General features: G+C 31.3%; 1 protein-coding gene across 1 annotated transcript in view; it reads right to left on the bottom strand.

Moving 5' to 3' along the window:
• 5-HT2A (5-hydroxytryptamine receptor 2A) overlaps positions 1 to 20,350 on the bottom strand; it is a 449,669-nt gene that overhangs the window by 69,604 nt on the left and 359,715 nt on the right. The window contains exon 5 of the mRNA XM_072524904.1: positions 3,151 to 3,433. Within this exon, the coding sequence (XP_072381005.1) occupies positions 3,151 to 3,433 (283 nt within the window). The remainder of the gene's footprint in view (positions 1 to 3,150; positions 3,434 to 20,350) is intronic.

Genomic DNA, 20,350 nt, shown 5'->3' with positions numbered 1-20,350 from the left:
GTCATATTATAATAAACTAATACATTACAGTTAATTAAATATATACATGGTGATTCATTAAGAATGTGCAATCTCTAGGTTGCAGAGTTTAGACCTCAAAATATGATGATTCTGCTCAACATACCTTATACAAATATTGCTAGTTTTCTAGGTACCGGGTGTTTAAAGTTTCAATATGGATTAAATATGTAATTTTGGACTAGAAATAGTTAATATAGTCTGTCTTTTTTTTACACGCAGAATATAAAACAGGTAAAATAAACCACCTGTCCCTATACAATTAAATATATCAAACACATGGACAAATATGACGGATAATTCAGTAATTAACTCACAAAATTGAAATTTTTAACTTGAAAATGACAGCGCACTTGTAATCATCATCATAAGTGGCTTACAATCCGTTGTGGATCTTGGCCTACTCACAAAGAAGTCGCCACTCCTGTCGATTCCTGGAAACTTCCCTCCATCTTATAACCCCTAGAATCTGTAGGTCTTCTTCCACATCATCAATCCATCTCATTCGTGGTCGTCCTCTGCTTCTTGTGCCTCCTGGTTTTGAAAATGTTAATCTCTTCGTGTATTCGTGATCTGACATCCTAGCAATGTGTCCAGCCCATCTAAGTCTCTGCACTTTAACGAATTTCACAATATCTGGATCGGTGTATAACTGATACAGTTCAAAGTTGTATCTTCGTTTTTCCCATTTTCATTTACGGTCCCAAAAATCTTGCTAAGAATTTTTCTCTCAAAAATACCAAGAAGTCTTTTATAATTTTGAGATAAGATCCACGTTTCAGCCCCATATATCAAAACTGGTCTTATTAAGGTCCTGTATATATTAAGCTTTAGTGCACGTTTTATATTTTTATTTGTTAAATGTCTCTGGTGGCCGTGAACAGTTCTGTTTGCTATTGCTATGCGTCTTTTTATTTCGTCGCTTGTCGTGTTTGTTGCGTTTACTAGCGATCCAAGATATGTAAATTCTTTGACTTGCTCAAAGGTATGGTTGTTAATTTGAATTCTTTGTTGGATATTTCGAGGGTTTTTAGAAACCAACATATATTTGGTTTTTTCCTCGTTTACCACAAGTCCTAATTCACTTGCTGCGTCCGCAAGCCTTGTAAAACACTGCATCATGTCTCTCATACTTCTGCCCACTATAACTATATCGTCAGCGAATGCGAGAATTTGCGTCGATCTATTAAAAATAGTTCCATTCATTCTAATATTTAATTGTCTGATTGCCTTTTCCAAGGCAATATTAAAGACAGACAGACACGCCAACGCGTCCCCCTGTCTTAGACCATTATTAATGTCAAAGAACGTAGAGTTTTCTCCTTCAATTCTAACGCATGAGCCTACCTTTTTGCATTGTTAGGTGGGCCAACTTAACTAACTTAGGTGGGATCCCAAAGTCTATCATTGCAATATATAATGCAGTTCTTTTCACACTGTCATAGGCTGCTTTGAAGTCAATGAAGAGATGGTGTGTTTCTATGTTATATTCTAGTGACTTTTCTAGAATCTGCCTATGTGCTTGAATTTGATGTGTAGTTGACTTTCCAGCAGTAAATCCGCATTGATATTGACCAACAATATCCTTTGTAAAATGTTTAAGTCTTTCAGATAATACATTGCCGAAGATCTTATACGCAGCGCACTTGTAATGAGTTTATAATTTATTGATCCTCGCATTGTTTAAATTTTGGAGAAATTTTCGTGACTTGGATTTATGAATTTTGTTAAAAAGAGTTGTTATAAGTATTAACTATTATATTACTGTCCAATATTATAGGGTAAGTGTAAAATTACTACATTATTATGTTGATATACTTTGGAAGTGGTGAAGATATTTTGGCGAATACGCTTGATGACGCACTCACCAATATATAAACAAGTTTACAAAATGAACCAGGCAATGTACAGAAACAAGATTCATGAAATATAACTAACATTATAAAGCTATTCATCTTAAGTTAATTTAACAAGATATATGCAGAATAACTTATAAATATCTTTTGTATATGTTATGTCCAACTATCGAACGTTTGCAATAATTATTTTGTTTGTTCCAAATTTGAATAGATCAGAGATGTCTTGTGCTAATACTCTCGAGAATTTTGTAGCAATTCTTCTATTGGCCTAGGACCCTGTTTCAGAAGATTTTTGGCGCAAATCAGCAGGTATATCGAGAATGATGCAAGTAAGTAATGAAAGAATAAGACAAATCATGGAGAGAACAACCACCATCATAGAAGAAATACAGCAAAATCAGCTTATTTGGTGCGGACATACAAAGAGAATGACAATCTATCTACGACGACGACACGGGTATATATATATATATATATATATATATATATATATATATATATATATATATATATATATAGATATATATACATATATATATATATATATATATATATATATATATATATATATATATATATATATATATATATATATATATATATATATATATATATATGATGTCTGGTTTTTGGCATTCTGAATGAATTAAATGAATTCCTTGAATCGCCTTATAGCATGAATCAAATTTATAATAAATATAACTTTATTATAAATTTGATTCTAAATAACACCATTAATGGGCATACATTATCTGATATACTTTTTAAAAACTATCTATCACTTGTCTTTAAGGTCTTGTCATTTTAAAACAATTTTTACTTCCTTCTGTGAATAGTTGGTTGTTGCCTCTTAGGGCGTGAGGTCCGTTTTTTGAGCCTGGATATTTTATGTTCTCTTAAACAATGTTATCTCTTATCACCGATCTTGTAACTTAATAATTATAAGGTTAGTTATTCTAACTATAAAACTAAAGAGTCATCTGACCTTATTATGTGGCTAGTTTTTATTATAAATACTTTATAGACGTAAGTAATTACCACATTTTTAATGTACTGAAAATTTATACATATACATACATATACATACATACATACTGAAAATTTATAAATCCATTTTGCATAATTTTAAAATTTTAATCAAAATTTTATACCCTTTTTAAAAAAAGGAAGTTTTTACCTCATTGTAAGTTTTTTTTAATCAATACTTTTTAAATTTATAATTAACAAATGCTATAGTAAACGAACATAATAGAAGTAAATACGGTTAATTTACCTTTCACCGCTACCTGCCGTCCTCCACAAAGTTCCCGAGATCGTCGGCGTTCGTTCATGTTTTTGAGCAAACCTCCCACCGAGCCTCCTAAATTGATCGTTCTCAGGATGTTCAGCAGCAAATCGCGCTTTCTTCCTCAGTAACTGGACTGTTAAAGCGTACGTTACCACCATAATGACCATTGGTACGTAAAAAGCTATTAGAGAACCAAACACGAAGAAGGCTCTGTTATTTATAACGCAAGTACCTGGTTCGGGCATAATATTTTCGTGATTTATTATACCTGAAACCAAAATTTGTGATAAATGGATATAAAAATGTAGAGATTTTGAAAAAATACCAGAACTTTGCATATGGGAAATGATTCACATATGCAACAAAATATGCACATGGGAAATGATTCACATAAGGAAAGATCAAAGTTTACTGATAATAAGACCAATATCAAAGGTCTCTCCAATATATATCATCACTTAATAAATTGAGTTATTTTTTTAAATGCACCATTAGCAGATATTTACGATACGACCCTAAACTATTTGTATTTTAAAGTACCTATAAAGTACCATATTAGGGCCACATTCCACTTTTGTATTCCATCTGCATTATGTAAATGCAGACATAAATATAAATAAACGTAATGTTTACATAATTAAAGTTCTTATTGAAAATGACAAACATCCTAAGTATGTTGTTTATAACAGACCGATAAACCTTAAAAAAGTTGACAAAAATCTGTCGCGAGTGATCAATGACGTAATGACGTTTAGCAAACGTCAACGCTTTACCAAAATAAAATAAAATAGAAATCTAAATAAGATTAAATAAAATTAAATAAAGGTAAATAGAATTAAATAAAATTTAATCAAGTTAAACATAATTAGGTATGTAGAATTAAATAATTTTTTGAGCGTTTCGTGGTGGGAGCGGATCGTGACGTATGATACATCATTGGAAAGCAGAGGCGGTAGCTAATATGTTGGGACAGAAAAAACAAACATTGCGGCATTGCCAATAGGTCATTACATCATATCTTCTTTGTGTTTGGTCCGATTGGAGCGTGTGATACCTTAAATGAAAATGAAGGATATCACGAATATATTAAGATAGAAAAAACAAACAAAGCGACCACCAAAAGGGTACTACATAATGTCTTCATTATAAATAAACGTATATATATATATATATATATATATATATATATATATATATATATATATATATATATATTGTTATGGATCAGTTTATCGATCAGAAATAGAATAAAGAGTTTTTTTTATTATTTTAATATACTGCGGGCATATAAGTTAAAATACAACCCTGTACTTATTTGTAATACTTAGAATAAGAGAAAACATTGTTCCGTGACGGGACCCTAACGAGTTTTTCCGTGAAAGACTGAGTGAATAGTGAAAGGACAATGGAACCCGTATAATTATAGATTTAGGAATAAACTTGTAATTGTATTTTGCGGTGGGCATTTTTCGAAAGTAAATAAGAATTAGATTTAGATATGAGATAACAAGAATTTGGAAACTTATTTCTGTTGAAAAAGGCAAATTTGTTAATGGTTTCTGAAAAGTATTTTGAGTGAAAGTAGTTTATTTGTTTTAAATATCATGTTGGAAATTTTCTAAATCGAAAATAAGTGGGAAAGATGAATGCTTATGATTGGTTAAAAAGGAATGGTGGGAATGAGAGAGTTGAAAAGGTTGTCTGGGAGAGATTGAAAGAATTATTATGTTACCGGCAGACCAGAAGAGAAGACGTGTTTTCGTGTAGTCATTCTGAGTACCAGTGTTTTCGTTTGTTAGTGAAAAAGGTGGAAGCTGAGAGCAGATCAAAATCGAGAAGATTAATACCTCTTTTGAGTCTGCATAGTCCACGAGATATAATTGAGAAAGAAAGGAGAATTTGTGAATAAAGAGTACCGGTCAAAAGAGGCTTGGGCTTGTGTTTTCGGAGGAGTAGTTTGCTGGTATGCGGTTTGGATCGATGCTGAGAACGGGAAAGATTTGATGGTAGCCGGACATAATCAATCAAGGAAGGAACTGTGGTTTGATCGAGAGGAGACATCATTGGTGTAAAAAAATAAAGGTCAGTCAAATAATTTGAATGAAAGAAAATTTTAAGATATTCTAAAGATAAAATCAAATATAAGCATACGAACTAAGATTCCAAGTTTCAAAGAGTTATTTTTTTTGTGAATAAATTATATTTTTATATGGTCAGTTTTTTAGTAGATATTATTATAAAACAGATCAATAGATAGTTTGTAATTAAAATTAAATTTAGAGTATAGGAGTTTGTTGGGAAAGATAATTGCCCACAAAAGTTATTTATTAATATTCATCGTATTGCTTATTGAAAATAAATAATAATTTGTGTGCATATTTATGTTGTTTTAATGTTAGTTCCGTTTCCTGTTCTATCCCGATTATGAGCAACTAGGAGATACTGAACCCACTAGAAGAGATATATAAAGTAAACTGATTAAAGTAAAATTAAAAAGGCACCCTGAGAATTTTTAATAGTAATTGATTTGTATGACTCTGCATAAATTAGTGAATTAATTAATTAAATAATTGGATTAATTAAATTAGTGTTAATTAATAATAAAAGCAGATCACAACAATATATATATATATATATATATATATATATATATATATATATATATATATATCCTCCAATACTTCCACTATACAATGTTAAGGTCTATGGTAAATGCACCATGGTATGTTATATCCTCCTCTATGGAAAATACCTCTAAGTGCCTTCGGTAAAAGAAGTTGTATGTCTTAAATATGGTGAGCGGATAAAAGTGCACCTCAATGTACTCGCGAAGTGGTTATTTGATATTTGACAATAATCAAGTGCGTAGGCTGAAACGTTTTAAATCAAATGATCTACCAAACAGATATAATGTTGAAGCAAAACCAACTGTATTTTAAATTCTACCTTAATTATGTGATACATGTTTTAAATAATATAATTTTAAAAGTTAATATTCTGAAGAACAAACTAGATCAGGATTTGTGAAGGAATATGTTTTAACATACATCCTGTAAATAAAGAATCACAACAAAAGCTTAAAACGCTTTTCTTGAAAAATTTTAAATTTGTGACATAGTGCCCTTTCTCCGGCATACAGTTTTATATATTATATCTGGCATACAGTACATGTTTTATATATATTATATAAAAACAAAGTCGTAAATCGTGTTGTTACATCATTTATAACTTAAGAACGGCTGTATCGATTTTGTTGATATTTGGTTTATATGATTTACCTTAAGCTCGAAAAGCAGAATAACCATTAAAATATAGAAGTTAACAAAAATATAATTATTCTTAATGCTAGGGATATTTTTTACGCGCTGGTAATACTGTTACAACTGTCAAGTCCGTCAAAGCTACCAACTAAATGATTTTATTATCTTTAATAATTTAATGACAGAACTACGTAACAGTATTAAAAATATTTAAATAGATTAAGGACTCGACTCAGATAAAGTCGAGCTATTGCTAGCTTGAGTTAACACGTCATTAGTTTTTATGTGGTCTGTAATTTTTTGTAAAAAACAATTATGTTACCTGTAAATTTTGTTCTTTTTGTATTATTATGTCACGACGCAGAAACTCTAATTTTTTTCAACAAACCTGTAATGCAATTAGGCTTTGGCACAATAAATTAATTCTCTATTCTTCTAATAAAACATTCTTCTTTCCCTATCCCTATTCATTTCCCTATTCTTCTAATAAAACATTCTTCTTTCTTCAGTGGATTGATTCGCAATGCTACAAAGCGGCATAATAAGTAAAAGAAACTAATTGCCAGGTAACTTATTTAAATATAATTTACCAACCTGCCATATTTCCAGTTTTGCCAGATTACAAACTAGGCACGGAAAATATGCGGTTCATCTGCATCAGTTAGGAATAGTTAATTCACCTGTATGGTTTTGTGATAATATTTCTATTGAAGATTCAAATCACCATTTTATGGAATACAAAATTAACAAGAGATGTATAAATTAATATGATTACAATATATAACGAGAACCAGTGTACTTTCCAATTAGTATAGAGTATTTACTATGTTTGCTAAATCACTAGAAGTGATAGATTAAGGAATACTAAAATCAGAGATCGTATAGGCATTGATATTTATATACTGGAAACTATAGAATGCAAAAGGTTAAAATGGCATGGCCATGTTAAAAGGATGGATGATCAAAGGTAGCCAAAGGGAATATTACAGTCGACCCCCACCAACCGCATAAAGAAGGAAGATCAAGAAGATCGTGGAGACAAGAAGTAAATGGTGCAATGGAAAGCAGGGGTCAACAAGCAGACGTAGTCAAGGCAATTAAGCACAAGAATCGGCACAACTTTGAAAATCGGCGCAGTAAGACGGATTAGAGCATCGTTTGGTGCATTCAATTTGTCAGTGTCAGGAAATTTTGTGAATTAATGTGATTATAAGTCTCCGATGTACCTGGCGCCCTGGACAGACGGTACCTACCTCGTCTGCGGGAATTTTCTGCAGATTGCTTATAAAATCATTCAAAACTTGTTTATCGTGGCTTTTAGGGGTTGCTCAACATGAATATTAAGTCGGCTAAGGTCTCCGAGGTACCTAATCATTCAAAATAATACGAAACTCGTTTTTCGGGGGTTAACGAGATTGCTGAATACGAATCCAGCATCAGCATTTGTAATCAAAACCAAGTAAAAATATGCAATGAGACGCGTTTCGTGGTGTTTAAACTTATAAGCAATATAATACACGCGACAATACTTAACGGAAATTGGGTAGGAATAAGGGTTAGGAAGTTCTCATTCCGATAGTTTTGATAATATCAATAAATATGCCATTCAAATTTAAACTCATTTAATATCGCATTCATCTTGCATTCTCTATGACCATAAACAAATCACAAGGCCAATTTTTGAATGTTTCTGGACTGATTATAGAAAATTGTTTATCTTATGGTCAGTTGTACAGGGTGTCCCAACTTCGTATGTTTTACAGTTTATACCAAAAATTAGAGAAGATAGAAAAAAAGTAGTTAAGATGTCATGACTTCTTTTTTCGTTAAAGTAACAATTACCTAATCAAATCAATAATCGCTCCACATTAGCGAAATACAGGGCGATTATTGGAAAATGTCAAAAACGACAGCGTTAAATATCTTCTTTATTTTTAGGAAAATAGAAAAAAACAAGAAAATTTTAAGAGAAATTTTAAATAACTTTATTAAAACTTTTAATAGATATATTATGGAAGCGTTCAGTGGCGTACGAGAAATTTTTTTAGGGGTTTTTTTAATTATCTTTCACGTGATATGACATATTATATATCTATTTTCAGTCATTGGAGCTACACTGCAAATAAATTCTTTATTTATATCACAGTATGGACACTTAGACACACAACACTAGAATGTGTTACTAACATTTTATTATGGTAATAATAATTCTTTACAGTTGAATTTACCAGAAATAATATCAATCAACTTAAAAAATGGAAATATCACATCTACTAGCAATAAAAAACAACTTAACAATTAGAATTAATTTTACAAAAATACTAACATTATAATAAACATAAACAATAATACACAAAGAAACAATTAGAATTAATTTTAGAAACATTTAAAAATTATATTAAATATTCAAAATGCCCCCGTTTTGTTATAATAATATTTGACACCTTTTTCTTACAGATCTTACCCAATTGAGTATATGCATTGGATTTATTTTTCGAAATGTTTAATAAATGCTTTGGAATTATTCTTGCTTAGTATTAAAGCCAGTTCTATAAATACTGTTTTTTTTTTAAATCGCCAAATAAAAAATTAGGAAGATTTAGAAGAGTCATCAGTTCCAATTTACCAATTATGAAATTTTTCACTTAAATAATTTTAAATAAATTCAGCCTTATTAGCAGGTTTTTCATCTTGTTAAAACAAAAATGTATTCCTCTTAGACAAATATGGTTTTATTTCATTAAACATGTTATTTAAATTCGTTTTTAAGACACCCATAGATCCGGCAACAGCTATTTTATCATCAAAAACAAGATAAACTAATTTATTATGCTTCACAAAACACTAACGTTAACACTGAATCTCTCTTACCTCCTGATCCCCTAAAAATAAGTGATTATTTGAGTCATTCCAATATAGTTCATTATGCCAGTTAAATATTCCTGCACTTAATCTGCGAGCTTCATCACTAAAGATTACATTCACTATTACCTATTACCTTTTAATATAATTTTCTCTACGAAATGAATATTTTTACAAGATGTAACAATATATTATTTTAGATGAAACAAAATGCAATTTACAGAAATCTAAACGTCAAAATAAGCTTATTTTAAGTAAAGTTGTGGCTTATTCTTAATAAAACTAGTAAATTGTATTAAGATGTCACAAAAAAATAGCTTCAAAACAATAATAATGAAAAAATAGAAGACAATAATATTATATCGGATAAAAAATTATAAATAGAAACGAAAAATGTAATAAAATACAATGTGTTTTATTTCGAGACAATATTGTTTATAAAATATGGAACCAATACTTTAAAAATAATAATCCACTTCGAACCAACAATCAGCAGTAACTATTTACTGTGCTTACAAGTTAGAAATGTACTGATTTTATTTTTGCTAAATAAAACTGTCAAGTGATTAATATACTCACAATAAAATGTTAAAATGCGGCAACCATAAACATATTATCACCATAGAAGCTGCAAAAACTAAAATAGATATATAACGTGTCATATCAGGTGAAAGTTAATTAAAAATTTTAACGAAAAATGTCAAAATATATAGGGTGTCCCATATAAAAAAAAAACATAAGTTGGTATCATATTTTTTTAGCGAGACCCCATAAAAAAATTTTTGTTCGCCACTAAACGCTTCCATAATATTTGTATCAAGTTTTAATAAAATTTAAACACATTTTTTTTAATAACGAAGATGTTCTACCCTGTCGTTTTCGACATTTTTCAGTATTCGCCGTATATCCCTACTGTGAGGAGCTACTGATGATTTCATTGGGCAATCATTACTTTAACGAAAAATAAGTCATGACGTCCTTACTAATTTTTTTCTATCTCCTCTAATTTTCGGTATATCCCGCAAAACATAATAATTTGGGACATCCTGTTCATAATATCTTGACGTGTTGGCAAATCATCTACTTTCATTCTAGTGCTTGGCAACACAATAAAAAATATAGTATATTTCAAGGTCCTTCAATGAAAATAATCGACTTAAGTAAAATTCATTTGGCAAATTGTTACTTTGTTACCACAGAAACTAGCTCCTTGTTGAACTTTAATCTAATTTTATTAATTTGTTTTATTATAAAAAAGTTTATATAACTTAGCTAATATTAATCAAAAGATTTATTAATTTTCAGGCCGTACGAAGTTTGCTGAGCCAGCCAGTTTATACATAAAACTTAACGTTCGTAAAAAAACCTAACTACCTACCCTATTAACAAGCTTATTATTTGTGCGTCTGCTCGCTTTCAAACTTCGATATTTAAGAAAAAATCTATTGATTTCTAGCACTAATATACACGAGAACAAATTAACTAAATTGAAGATGTTAATTTGCAGTCCCATTCACTAGTAATCATCCTTATTCAAAAAATATTTTTCCAGTGCCCTACAATAGAGCTAAAATTACAGTTAATTATAATTATAGAATGTAAATAAACGATAAAGCAGCAACTCATTAATATTTCGATTTTTAAAAAGTTCGAAGTTAAAAAAAAATCAACTGAATTGTTTAAATCAATACCTTAAATCAAATTGTTATGTCATTATATTGATGTACTTTACATCCACATAGTATACAGTGTTGGGATAAAGTAAGGAATCAAGTAAAAATTCTTAAAAGATCATATTGATGAAACTTTATACACAAGTACAATGACAGATGATGTGACACCATATTTTTTGTTACTCCTCTACTTTCTGGTTTCACCGGAAATACCCTCAACTTATTTCATTTAAATAAAACACATTGTATATCTTTGCAGATTAAATTAGAACGTGTTATTCCTAATTCACACATAGCAAGGTTTGTAGAAAAAATTTGTTAAAACGAGAAATAAATCACTTTACAGTTAAAGAATACGTAAATTTTAAAAGCAATGAGAACTATAAAAATAAAAATAAATAAATAAAATAAATATAATAAATAAATAAATAAATAAATTAATAATATAATAAATAAAAATAAGAAACACACACAAAAAACAACATCTCCACGTATTAGCTCACATTAATCAAATTGATCTCAAATCCAACAAGTACGTTGGTCGTCTAATATGATTTTAGATAACCCCAAAGACAAAATCTAACGATTTGAGGTCTGAAATACGAGCAGGCCACTCTATGATTCTTCTACGTCCCAACCATCGACTTAAGAAATTCATAATTTAAAAGTTCTAAAGTTTTAATAATAGCGGGAGGCTCTCCATCTTGTCGAAACTAAAATTTTTTGGTAACTCGCTGTTCTGTTGAAGTACAAGAATAATTTGGTTGTAAAAATTAAACACTGAAAACTTTGTTTTTAAAACTTCCACAAAATTTATTTTAAATTCATATCACTACAGCTGTTTGGCTGATTGCCTTTCTCAAGTGATCTGTTTTTGGCATGGGTTTACACTTTATAGTCTCTAATGAAATAGGTTGAGGAGGGGAGAACTGTTTGTCTCAAGCTGGTCATTCAAAATTATATCTATGGTTTTTAATTTGTTGATTTCCATAGATTCTAACAAAGATAGCTTAAGGCCTTTTTTTGAATGTGAAGAATTTTAAATTCGTCATTAAAAGAATGATTATGATCTAGAAGGTGAAGTGTGTATGTAGAATCTGTTTTTCTATTATTGAAAGCCCTTTTATGTTCTGCTATTCGTTTATTAAAATTTCTACCAGTTTGACCAATGTAAGTTTTTGGGCAGGCGCCACATTTAAGTTTGTAAACACCACTGTGTAAGTGTTTTTTATGTTGGCTCTTGTTGTTTTTATGTTGGAGTCTTGTTGCAACCTAGGCAAATATATTTGCCTAGGTTGTTATTTGTTCTGAAAGCTGGTGTTATTCCTTTCTTTTTTATGTGTTTGGCTATTTTTGTTGATATTTTACCTGTATACGTAATCGAGCAAGAGGTACTGGGTTTTTTCTCTGGTGGCGAAAATACTAAGTTCGGGGCTTTCTTGTGTAGTTTTTGATTTAACATTTTATTAATTGTTTGTTCGTTGTAGGTATCCATTGTTTACTGCAATTTGCTTATTGATATTTAATTCTGTCTCAAAATTGTATTTTGACATCGAAATTTCTGTTAATCTATGTAACATACTATGATAGACTGCCAGTTTATGTTGTGTGGGATGGGATAATGAATTGTGAATAGTCGTGTCAGTATGGGTAGGTTTATGAAATATGGAGAAGTCATGTTTGTTTTTAAGTCATTTTGGAATGAAATAAAATGAAATGAATAAAATAAAATGAATTTTCATCAAGTAACGGTCGAATCCATTAATTATTTAATAATTTGGTTATTTAGTAAATTTAAATACTTACCACCAGTCAAATTTCCGTGTATAAAATTACCTTAAAGCCTATTTTTGACATTTACTTACAAATTTTTTTTGAATGCTGGGTACGTGCTTTAAGAATTTAATGACAATTCCTATTTAGCTAATAGGTATCTAGAGATATAGCGGCAAATTGCTTAATTTAAACATAAAATTGCCTCATCAGATCATATTACATTGTCCAAATGTCCATTAGTTGCTCAAAAAACTTTATCCGTCGGTCAAAATCATCGTCTGATAATTATATGGATGACACGTTTCAATTTGAATATTTCTTTACAGAACTTCGACTTATTCCATGATTTAGTGCTAATGTTGGGCTAGTTTGGTTGTGGAAGTTTGAGATGATTCTTCTAAATCAATTACAATATTTTTGTATATTAATTTCTTAATCGCGGTTCACGACCTTCCAGTTTTTGGCAAATGTTTGACCATCCGAGTTACATTAAAACGTTGCATTGTTTTAGCAACGGTTGTCCAATAATTTTTTTTAATATATTGAATGCATATTTTGTTTGTGACAGTTCCTTTATTTTAATAATTGTTTTTGGACAACGGATCTACACTTGAAGGTCATTTTTTACCATAATACATTTAAAATGTACCAAAAATATAAATTCCAAACAATTAAACTTATCAGAATATTCTACATAAAGCAAAGTTTAGAATTCACGAATTGATTGTATCGATATCTTAATAATATCCTGTCTAGAATTACATTTATGTTAGATATATATGTATTTACATTTCAGATACCTTTGGAAATTTACGTGCAAATAATTTAAATCCCGATGGAGATCTCAACTAAAGTTCTAAAACCCTCAGAATGGATTATTCATATTTAAGATACTCTCTAACTAAACCAGCTGTAATATTTGATATTAAATTTCTACAATTGGTACAATTATTCATTGCGTTTAAAAGTTCAGACTCGGAATTTAACTTTCGTATCTTTGCTATATTTAAAATTTTATATTACGTGACAAAAGTTAAACTAGTGAGATAAAATAATCTGTAATTCAAAAAGTTGTATAATTATTAATGTCGAAACGACAAAGGAAGAATTTCTTTTCATCATCAGCATCTATCAATCCACTTCTGGACATAGACCTCCCCTGTTTGTCTCCAAAGTGTTCTATCTTATGCTTGCTGTATCCAGTTTTTTGTTGTTTTTCATAAGTCGTCTTGCCATCGTGTTGGTGGTCTACCTCTGCTACGTTTATCGCCTCTTGGTCTCCATTCAACTAGTTTGCGAGTCTATCTTCCATCCTTCATTTTGGCAACGTATCCAGCCCATTTCCATTTTAAATTAGAGCTTCTTTCAATGACGTCTATTACTTTGGTCTTAGCTCGTAGATCTTCGTTTCAAATCCTGTCTCGCAGAGTGGCCCCTATCATTGATCGCTCCATTCTTCTCTGCGCTGCTCTTAGTTTTTGTGCGTTTTTCTTTGAGAGCGATAATGTTTCTGCACCATAGGTCATCACCGGTAGCACGCATTGGTCGAAAACTTTTTTCTTCATATTAGTTGAGATGTCACTCTCAAAAACGTTCCTAAGAGCTCCGTATGCTGCCCATCCTTGTATTATTCTTTTGGACATTTCGGTTGTTTGATTGTCCTTACTTCTTAATTTCGTGACCCATATATATATATATATATATATATATATATATATATATATATATTTATATTTATATATATTTGTCTACCAGTTCTATATCTTCGTTTTGTATTTCAAGGTGTTTACTTGGTACTAAGTTCGTCATATATTTTGTTTTTGTTATATTCATTTTTAAACTATATTTTATGAGAGGCTGTACTAAGTTCTTCCAAAATTTTCTTTATTTATCCCAAATCGTCTGCAATCAGGACTATATCGTCTCGTCTGCTTTTTTTTAATTTGTAATTTCTTTTACTTTTTGCTATGTATTCCATTTAGTAGCAATCTTTTGACATACTTATGTACTTCGTCCACCCATTTGTTTTTGGTCTTCCAACAGGCATTCTTACTTGCATTATTGCGTTTAGTAATTTGCTGGAGATTCTGTCGTTATGCATTTGGATTATGTGTCCTGTCCACCGTAATCACACAGGTTAGTGTATTGTGTTAGTGTTGGTCCTGTAGATTTTTTGTATATTTCTTTATTATATCTAATTTGCCAGCTGTGAGTTTCACTGGGCCCAATATTCTCCGTAATATTTATAAACACGTACTATCTCCTTCGTCAATTAAGGTATAAGTCGCGTAATCCCCAGATAATATATGGCGTATTATAAGGGTACGTTATAATAGCAGAAGGAAGTGGACGAAAGGCAGGTTTCAGCGCCTTAAAAGCGGATCACATCAAAGAACTCTTACTAATCCGCACTGAGGCAGCTGAGGCAGTTTACAACCCCTAACAGGAAAAACACACTCAAATCGTAGCTCTTATTCTCTGTAGACCCAAATCTCCGTTAACTGACTAGCTTTTGGGATCATACCCGAAGGGCAGGGGGTGCTAAGAATCTGCGGAGTCTAAAATGTTACCCAAATAAAACAGCAACGCTTGATATAGCGACATATAACTGCCGCTCGATCATATTAATCCAGACTTGTAGAAATGGAAAAAGAACAAGAAAGGCATTCTTACTTGCATTATTGCGTTTAGTAATTTGCTGGAGATTCTGTCGTTATGCATTTGGAGTATGTGTCCTGTCCACCGTAATCACACAGGTTAGTGTATTGTGTTTGTGTTGGTCCTGTAGATTCTTTGTATATTTCTTTATTATATCTAATTTGCCAGCAGTGAGTTTCACTGATTGGGCCCAATATTCTCCGTAATATTTATAAACACGTACTACCTCCTTCGTCAATTAAGATATAAGTCGCGTAATCCCCAGATAATATATGGCGTATTATAAGGGTACGTTATAATAGTAGAAGGAAGTGGGCGAAAGGCAAGTCTCAGCGCCTTAAAAGCAAATCACATCAGAAAACTCTTACTAATCCGCACTGAGGCAGCTGAGGCAGTTTACAACCCCTAACATAAAAAACACACTCAAATCGTAGCCCTTATTCTCTCTAGGCCCAAATCTCCTTTAACTGACTAGCTTTTGGGATCATGCCTGAAGGGCAGGGGGTGCTAAGTGCGGAGTCTTAAATGTTACCCAAATAAAACAACAACGCTTGATATAGCGACATATAACTGCCGCTCGATCATATTAATCCAGACTTGTAGAAATGGAAAAAGAACAAGAAAGGCATTCTTACTTGCATTATTGCGTTTAGTAATTTGCTGGAGATTCTGTCGTTATGCATTTGGAGTATGTGTCCTGTCCACCGTAATCACACAGGTTAGTGTATTGTGTTTGTGTTGGTCCTGTAGATTCTTTGTATATTTCTTTATTATATCTAATTTGCCAGCAGTGAGTTTCACTGATTGGGCCCAATATTCTCCGTAATATTTATAAACACGTACTACCTCCTTCGTCAATTAAGATATAAGTCGCGTAATCCCCAGATAATATATGGCGTATTATAAGGGTACGTTATAATAGTAGAAGGAAGTGGGCGAAAGGCAAGTCTCAGCGCCTTAAAAGCAAATCACATTAGAAAACTCTTACTAATCCGCACTGAGGCAGCTGAGGCAGTTTACAACCCCTAACATAAAAAACACACTCAAATCGTAGCCCTTATTCTCTCTAGGCCCAAATCTCCTTTAACTGACTAGCTTTTGGGATCATGCCTGAAGGGCAGGGGGGTGCTAAGAATTTGCGGAGTCTTAAATGTTACCCAAATAAAAAAACAACGCTTGATATAGCGACATATAACTGCCGCTCGATCATATTAATCCAGACTTGTAGAAATGGAAAAAGAAACTGAAAATATAAAACGGGATGTCATAGGAATCAGTGAAGTAAGACATAAAAATGAAGAACTATTGGAATTAACGTTAGAAAACACATTCTACTATCAAGGAATATCAACAAGTCGAACAAGCGGCATTAGATTCCTAATCAACAAGTAATGTAGAAAGGTTAAAGTCTTCGATTAAGAGTATTTGTGAGTATTTATTTTGCATCGGAAACAAAGTGCAAAGATGCCTCTATAATTTTGACATAATAATTTAACCATTTTTTATGATTAGAGGAGATTATACTTTTCTTCCATTGCTTGGAGCTTTTTCTTCTCTCCATATTTTTTGTAGTAGTTGGTATAACTCTTTTGGTAAATATTTTTCTCTTTGCTTGTATAGTTCTACCAGTATTTTATCTATTCCTGACACTTAAATGCTTTTTTTATTTGGATTGCCATTCGAACGTCCTTTAGCGTTGATGGTCTAGTTAGTTCATTTTGGTCTTCATCTATCATTATTTCTTATTGTTGTGCCTGTTGTTTTGACTGCTGCTGCCGTTGTTGGTGTAGTTGTTGTACTCTTTTGTTTACTAATTTTCTATAATATATCATATTTCCTTGTTTTACCAATTATTTTACTCTTCTTATTTATGAATAGGCTAGTCTTCTGCTTGTATCCCTGTTTTAAATAATAATAAATAATTATATATGTGTAATATCCGTAGGTTTTCGTAATTTCTCTTTTTCTGTCTGTATAGTTGACCTGCTCTTCGTTTTTTGTTCTCAAATTCTTATTTTCTTTTTTTTTGACGAATACGCGGTGTATTTTCTTAAGTGTAGTTTCGTCTCAAGCGAACTAATCCCTTTGGATTGGTTTAGTAACTTTGAAATTTAAAAGCGAGTATTGTAAAATTTTTCAGTAACATGTTATCAGTGATGTTAGTATAAATTATAAGTTTTGTTAGCAATACACTGGTGGATGTTAAATCATAAAAAATTATAAATAAAGTACGTTAGAATAAAATCGCTTATTGATCTTATAGATCAGACTGAAATAATAGGAAAACAATCTGGAGTATTTTTATCGTTTTAATAAGTTGCCGAAATAAAAACCGCCTAAGATAAGTGGCTCACTTGATGCCGGTCAGAAGAGGAAGAAAAGAACGATCTCAGCTCAGAAATCCGGATGAATATTTGACAGAGATTGGAGTGAGGGACTGAATAAGACAGGCAGTCGACAGGGTAGGATAAAAGGATGTTTTAAGGCAGACCAAGTCTGACGAAATATTGTGGCTATATATAATAACATTAAGGTAGTATCAATAAACTGACAAAACGGAGACTCAGAAAAAACCCACGAAAGACATCTGGATGAAGTAGTGAATGAACTCTAGAAAACATAAAATTTAGGAGTGTGGACGGTAAAGAATATCAGTTTTTAAAAAGCGCTATTAAAACAAAAATTTTCTTTAAGCAATCTATCTTTAACGCTTAAATAAACGTTAAACTACTAAAATGGTATTGTTTGTATGTCTGAAGTATTCTCCATTAATTAAAGATTTTGAATACAAGAATTTTTTTTATAAATATTAAAAACGTCTGCTTAATCTTCATTAATGTTACACAATAGATAACTGTTTAAAATACTTTATTAAATTATATTAAACGACAAATGTTCGTCTTACTTTATTATGAAAAATTGACCTTAAGATCAAGTCCCCCAAAAACTTTTTTAAATACGTCAGATGATTGATGTCTAAAAAAGACTCTATTATCGTTATATCTACTTCTCGCTTAAGGTTAATTGACTGCTCCAGAAACTAAGATTAAAGTGGGGTAGTAATTATCGTAGTAAGGTCATAATCACGTTAAGCAATTTCAGAAAACTTAAAAGCTTTTTCCTTATAATAGATTGAAAAGACGGAAATAATCAAACAAGATATTTTTAATGAGTATAAATTTTGAATTAATTAATAAAATATAACGACAAAATAAATATTGAATCATTTCTAGCACTTTTCTTTTTTAATTTGTTTATTTTCTCTAACTCGGTCAAGGTGTAGATACTTAAAGACACTTAAATATAATTGCGATAAAAAATTAAAATTAAGTGCAAGTATTTCTAGTGATATCTTTTCTAGAAGAATCTGTAATGGGTCACTGAGATTTTAATGTACCATTCTTTTACTGCCATATCGATGACTGTATCTGTGCTATCCCAAGTACAACTATTAATTTTAACAGTTACCTTCCAAAACTAAAGTTTACTATAGAAATCCGTAAAATAGTTTCAAAACACAATCCAGATTTCTGCCTTAATCTGAGACTTCTAAAAATTGCAAGGGAAAGCAGACGTTGATAAAGATGTTAATAGAGACATAGGGAATCTAAAATTTGCATTCCACGACATGTCTCCTCAACTAAGCAGAAATCATTAGCGAATTGGTTTCTTGTACTCATACAGAGTAGATCCGAATAAAATGAAAAAGACAGTCAAGATTTGGTTTCACGTACAAAGCGTCTATGTATCTGTTTATACGTATTTCGCCTTAATAAGGCTCATCAGAACAGATATTCATAGGCGTTCTCAACGTGAAAAATAAGACTTTCCGGTGTTTAAGAAGCAACACTAAAATGGCTTCGAAACGGACGCAATTCGCTAATGATTTCTGCTTAGTTGAGGAGACATATCGTGGAATGCAAATTTTAGATTCCCCATGTCTCTATTAACATCTTTATCAACGTCTGCTTTGCCTTGCAATTTTTAGAAGGCTCAGATTAAGGCAGAAATCTGAATTGTGTTTCGAAACTATATTACGGATTTATTATCAGATGTCGCTATTGCGTCCGTTTCGAAGCCATTTTAGTGTTGCTTCTTAAAGACAGCAAAGATTTATTTTTCACGTTGAGAACGCCTATGAATATCTGTTCTGATGAGCCTTATTAAGGCGAAATACGTATAAACAGATACATAGACGCTTTGTACGTGAAACCAAATCTTGACTGTCTTTTTCATTTTATTCGGATCTATTCTGTATGAGTACAAGAAACCAATTCGCTAATGATTTCTGCTTAGTTGAGGAGACATGTCGTGGAATGCAAATTTTAGATTCCCCATGTCTCTATTAACATCTTTATCAACGTCTGCTTTGCCTTGCAATTTTTAGAAGGCTCAGATTAAGGCAGAAATCTGAATTGTGTTTCGAAACTATTTTACGGATTTATTATCAGATGTCGCTATTGCGTCCGTTTCGAAGCCATTTTAGTGTTGCTTCTTAAAGACAGCAAAGATTTATTTTTCACGTTGAGAACGCCTATGAATATCTGTTCTGATGAGCCTTATTAAGGCGAAATACGTATAAACAGATACATAGACGCTTTGTACGTGAAATCAAATCCTGACTGTCTTTTTCATTTTATTCGGATCTACTCTGTATGAGTACAAGAAACCAATTCGCTAATGATTTCTGCTTAGTTGAGGAGACATGTCGTGAAATGCAAATTTTAGATTCCCCATGTCTCTATTAACATCTTTATCAACGTCTGCTTTGCCTTGCAATTTTTAGAAGGCTCAGATTAAGGCAGAAATCTGAATTGTGTTTCGAAACTATTTTACGGATTTATTATCAGATGTCGCTCTTGCGTCCGTTTCGAAGCCATTTTAGTGTTGCCTCTTAAAGACAGGAAAGATTTATTTTTCACGTTGAGAACGCCTATGAATATCTGTTCTGATGAG

The sequence above is a fragment of the Diabrotica undecimpunctata genome, chromosome 3, assembly GCF_040954645.1.
Source record: "Diabrotica undecimpunctata isolate CICGRU chromosome 3, icDiaUnde3, whole genome shotgun sequence".
Taxonomy (NCBI): domain Eukaryota; kingdom Metazoa; phylum Arthropoda; class Insecta; order Coleoptera; family Chrysomelidae; genus Diabrotica; species Diabrotica undecimpunctata.
The sequence above is the reverse complement of the archived record's forward strand: the minus strand, read 5'-3'. Positions and strand labels throughout refer to the sequence as shown.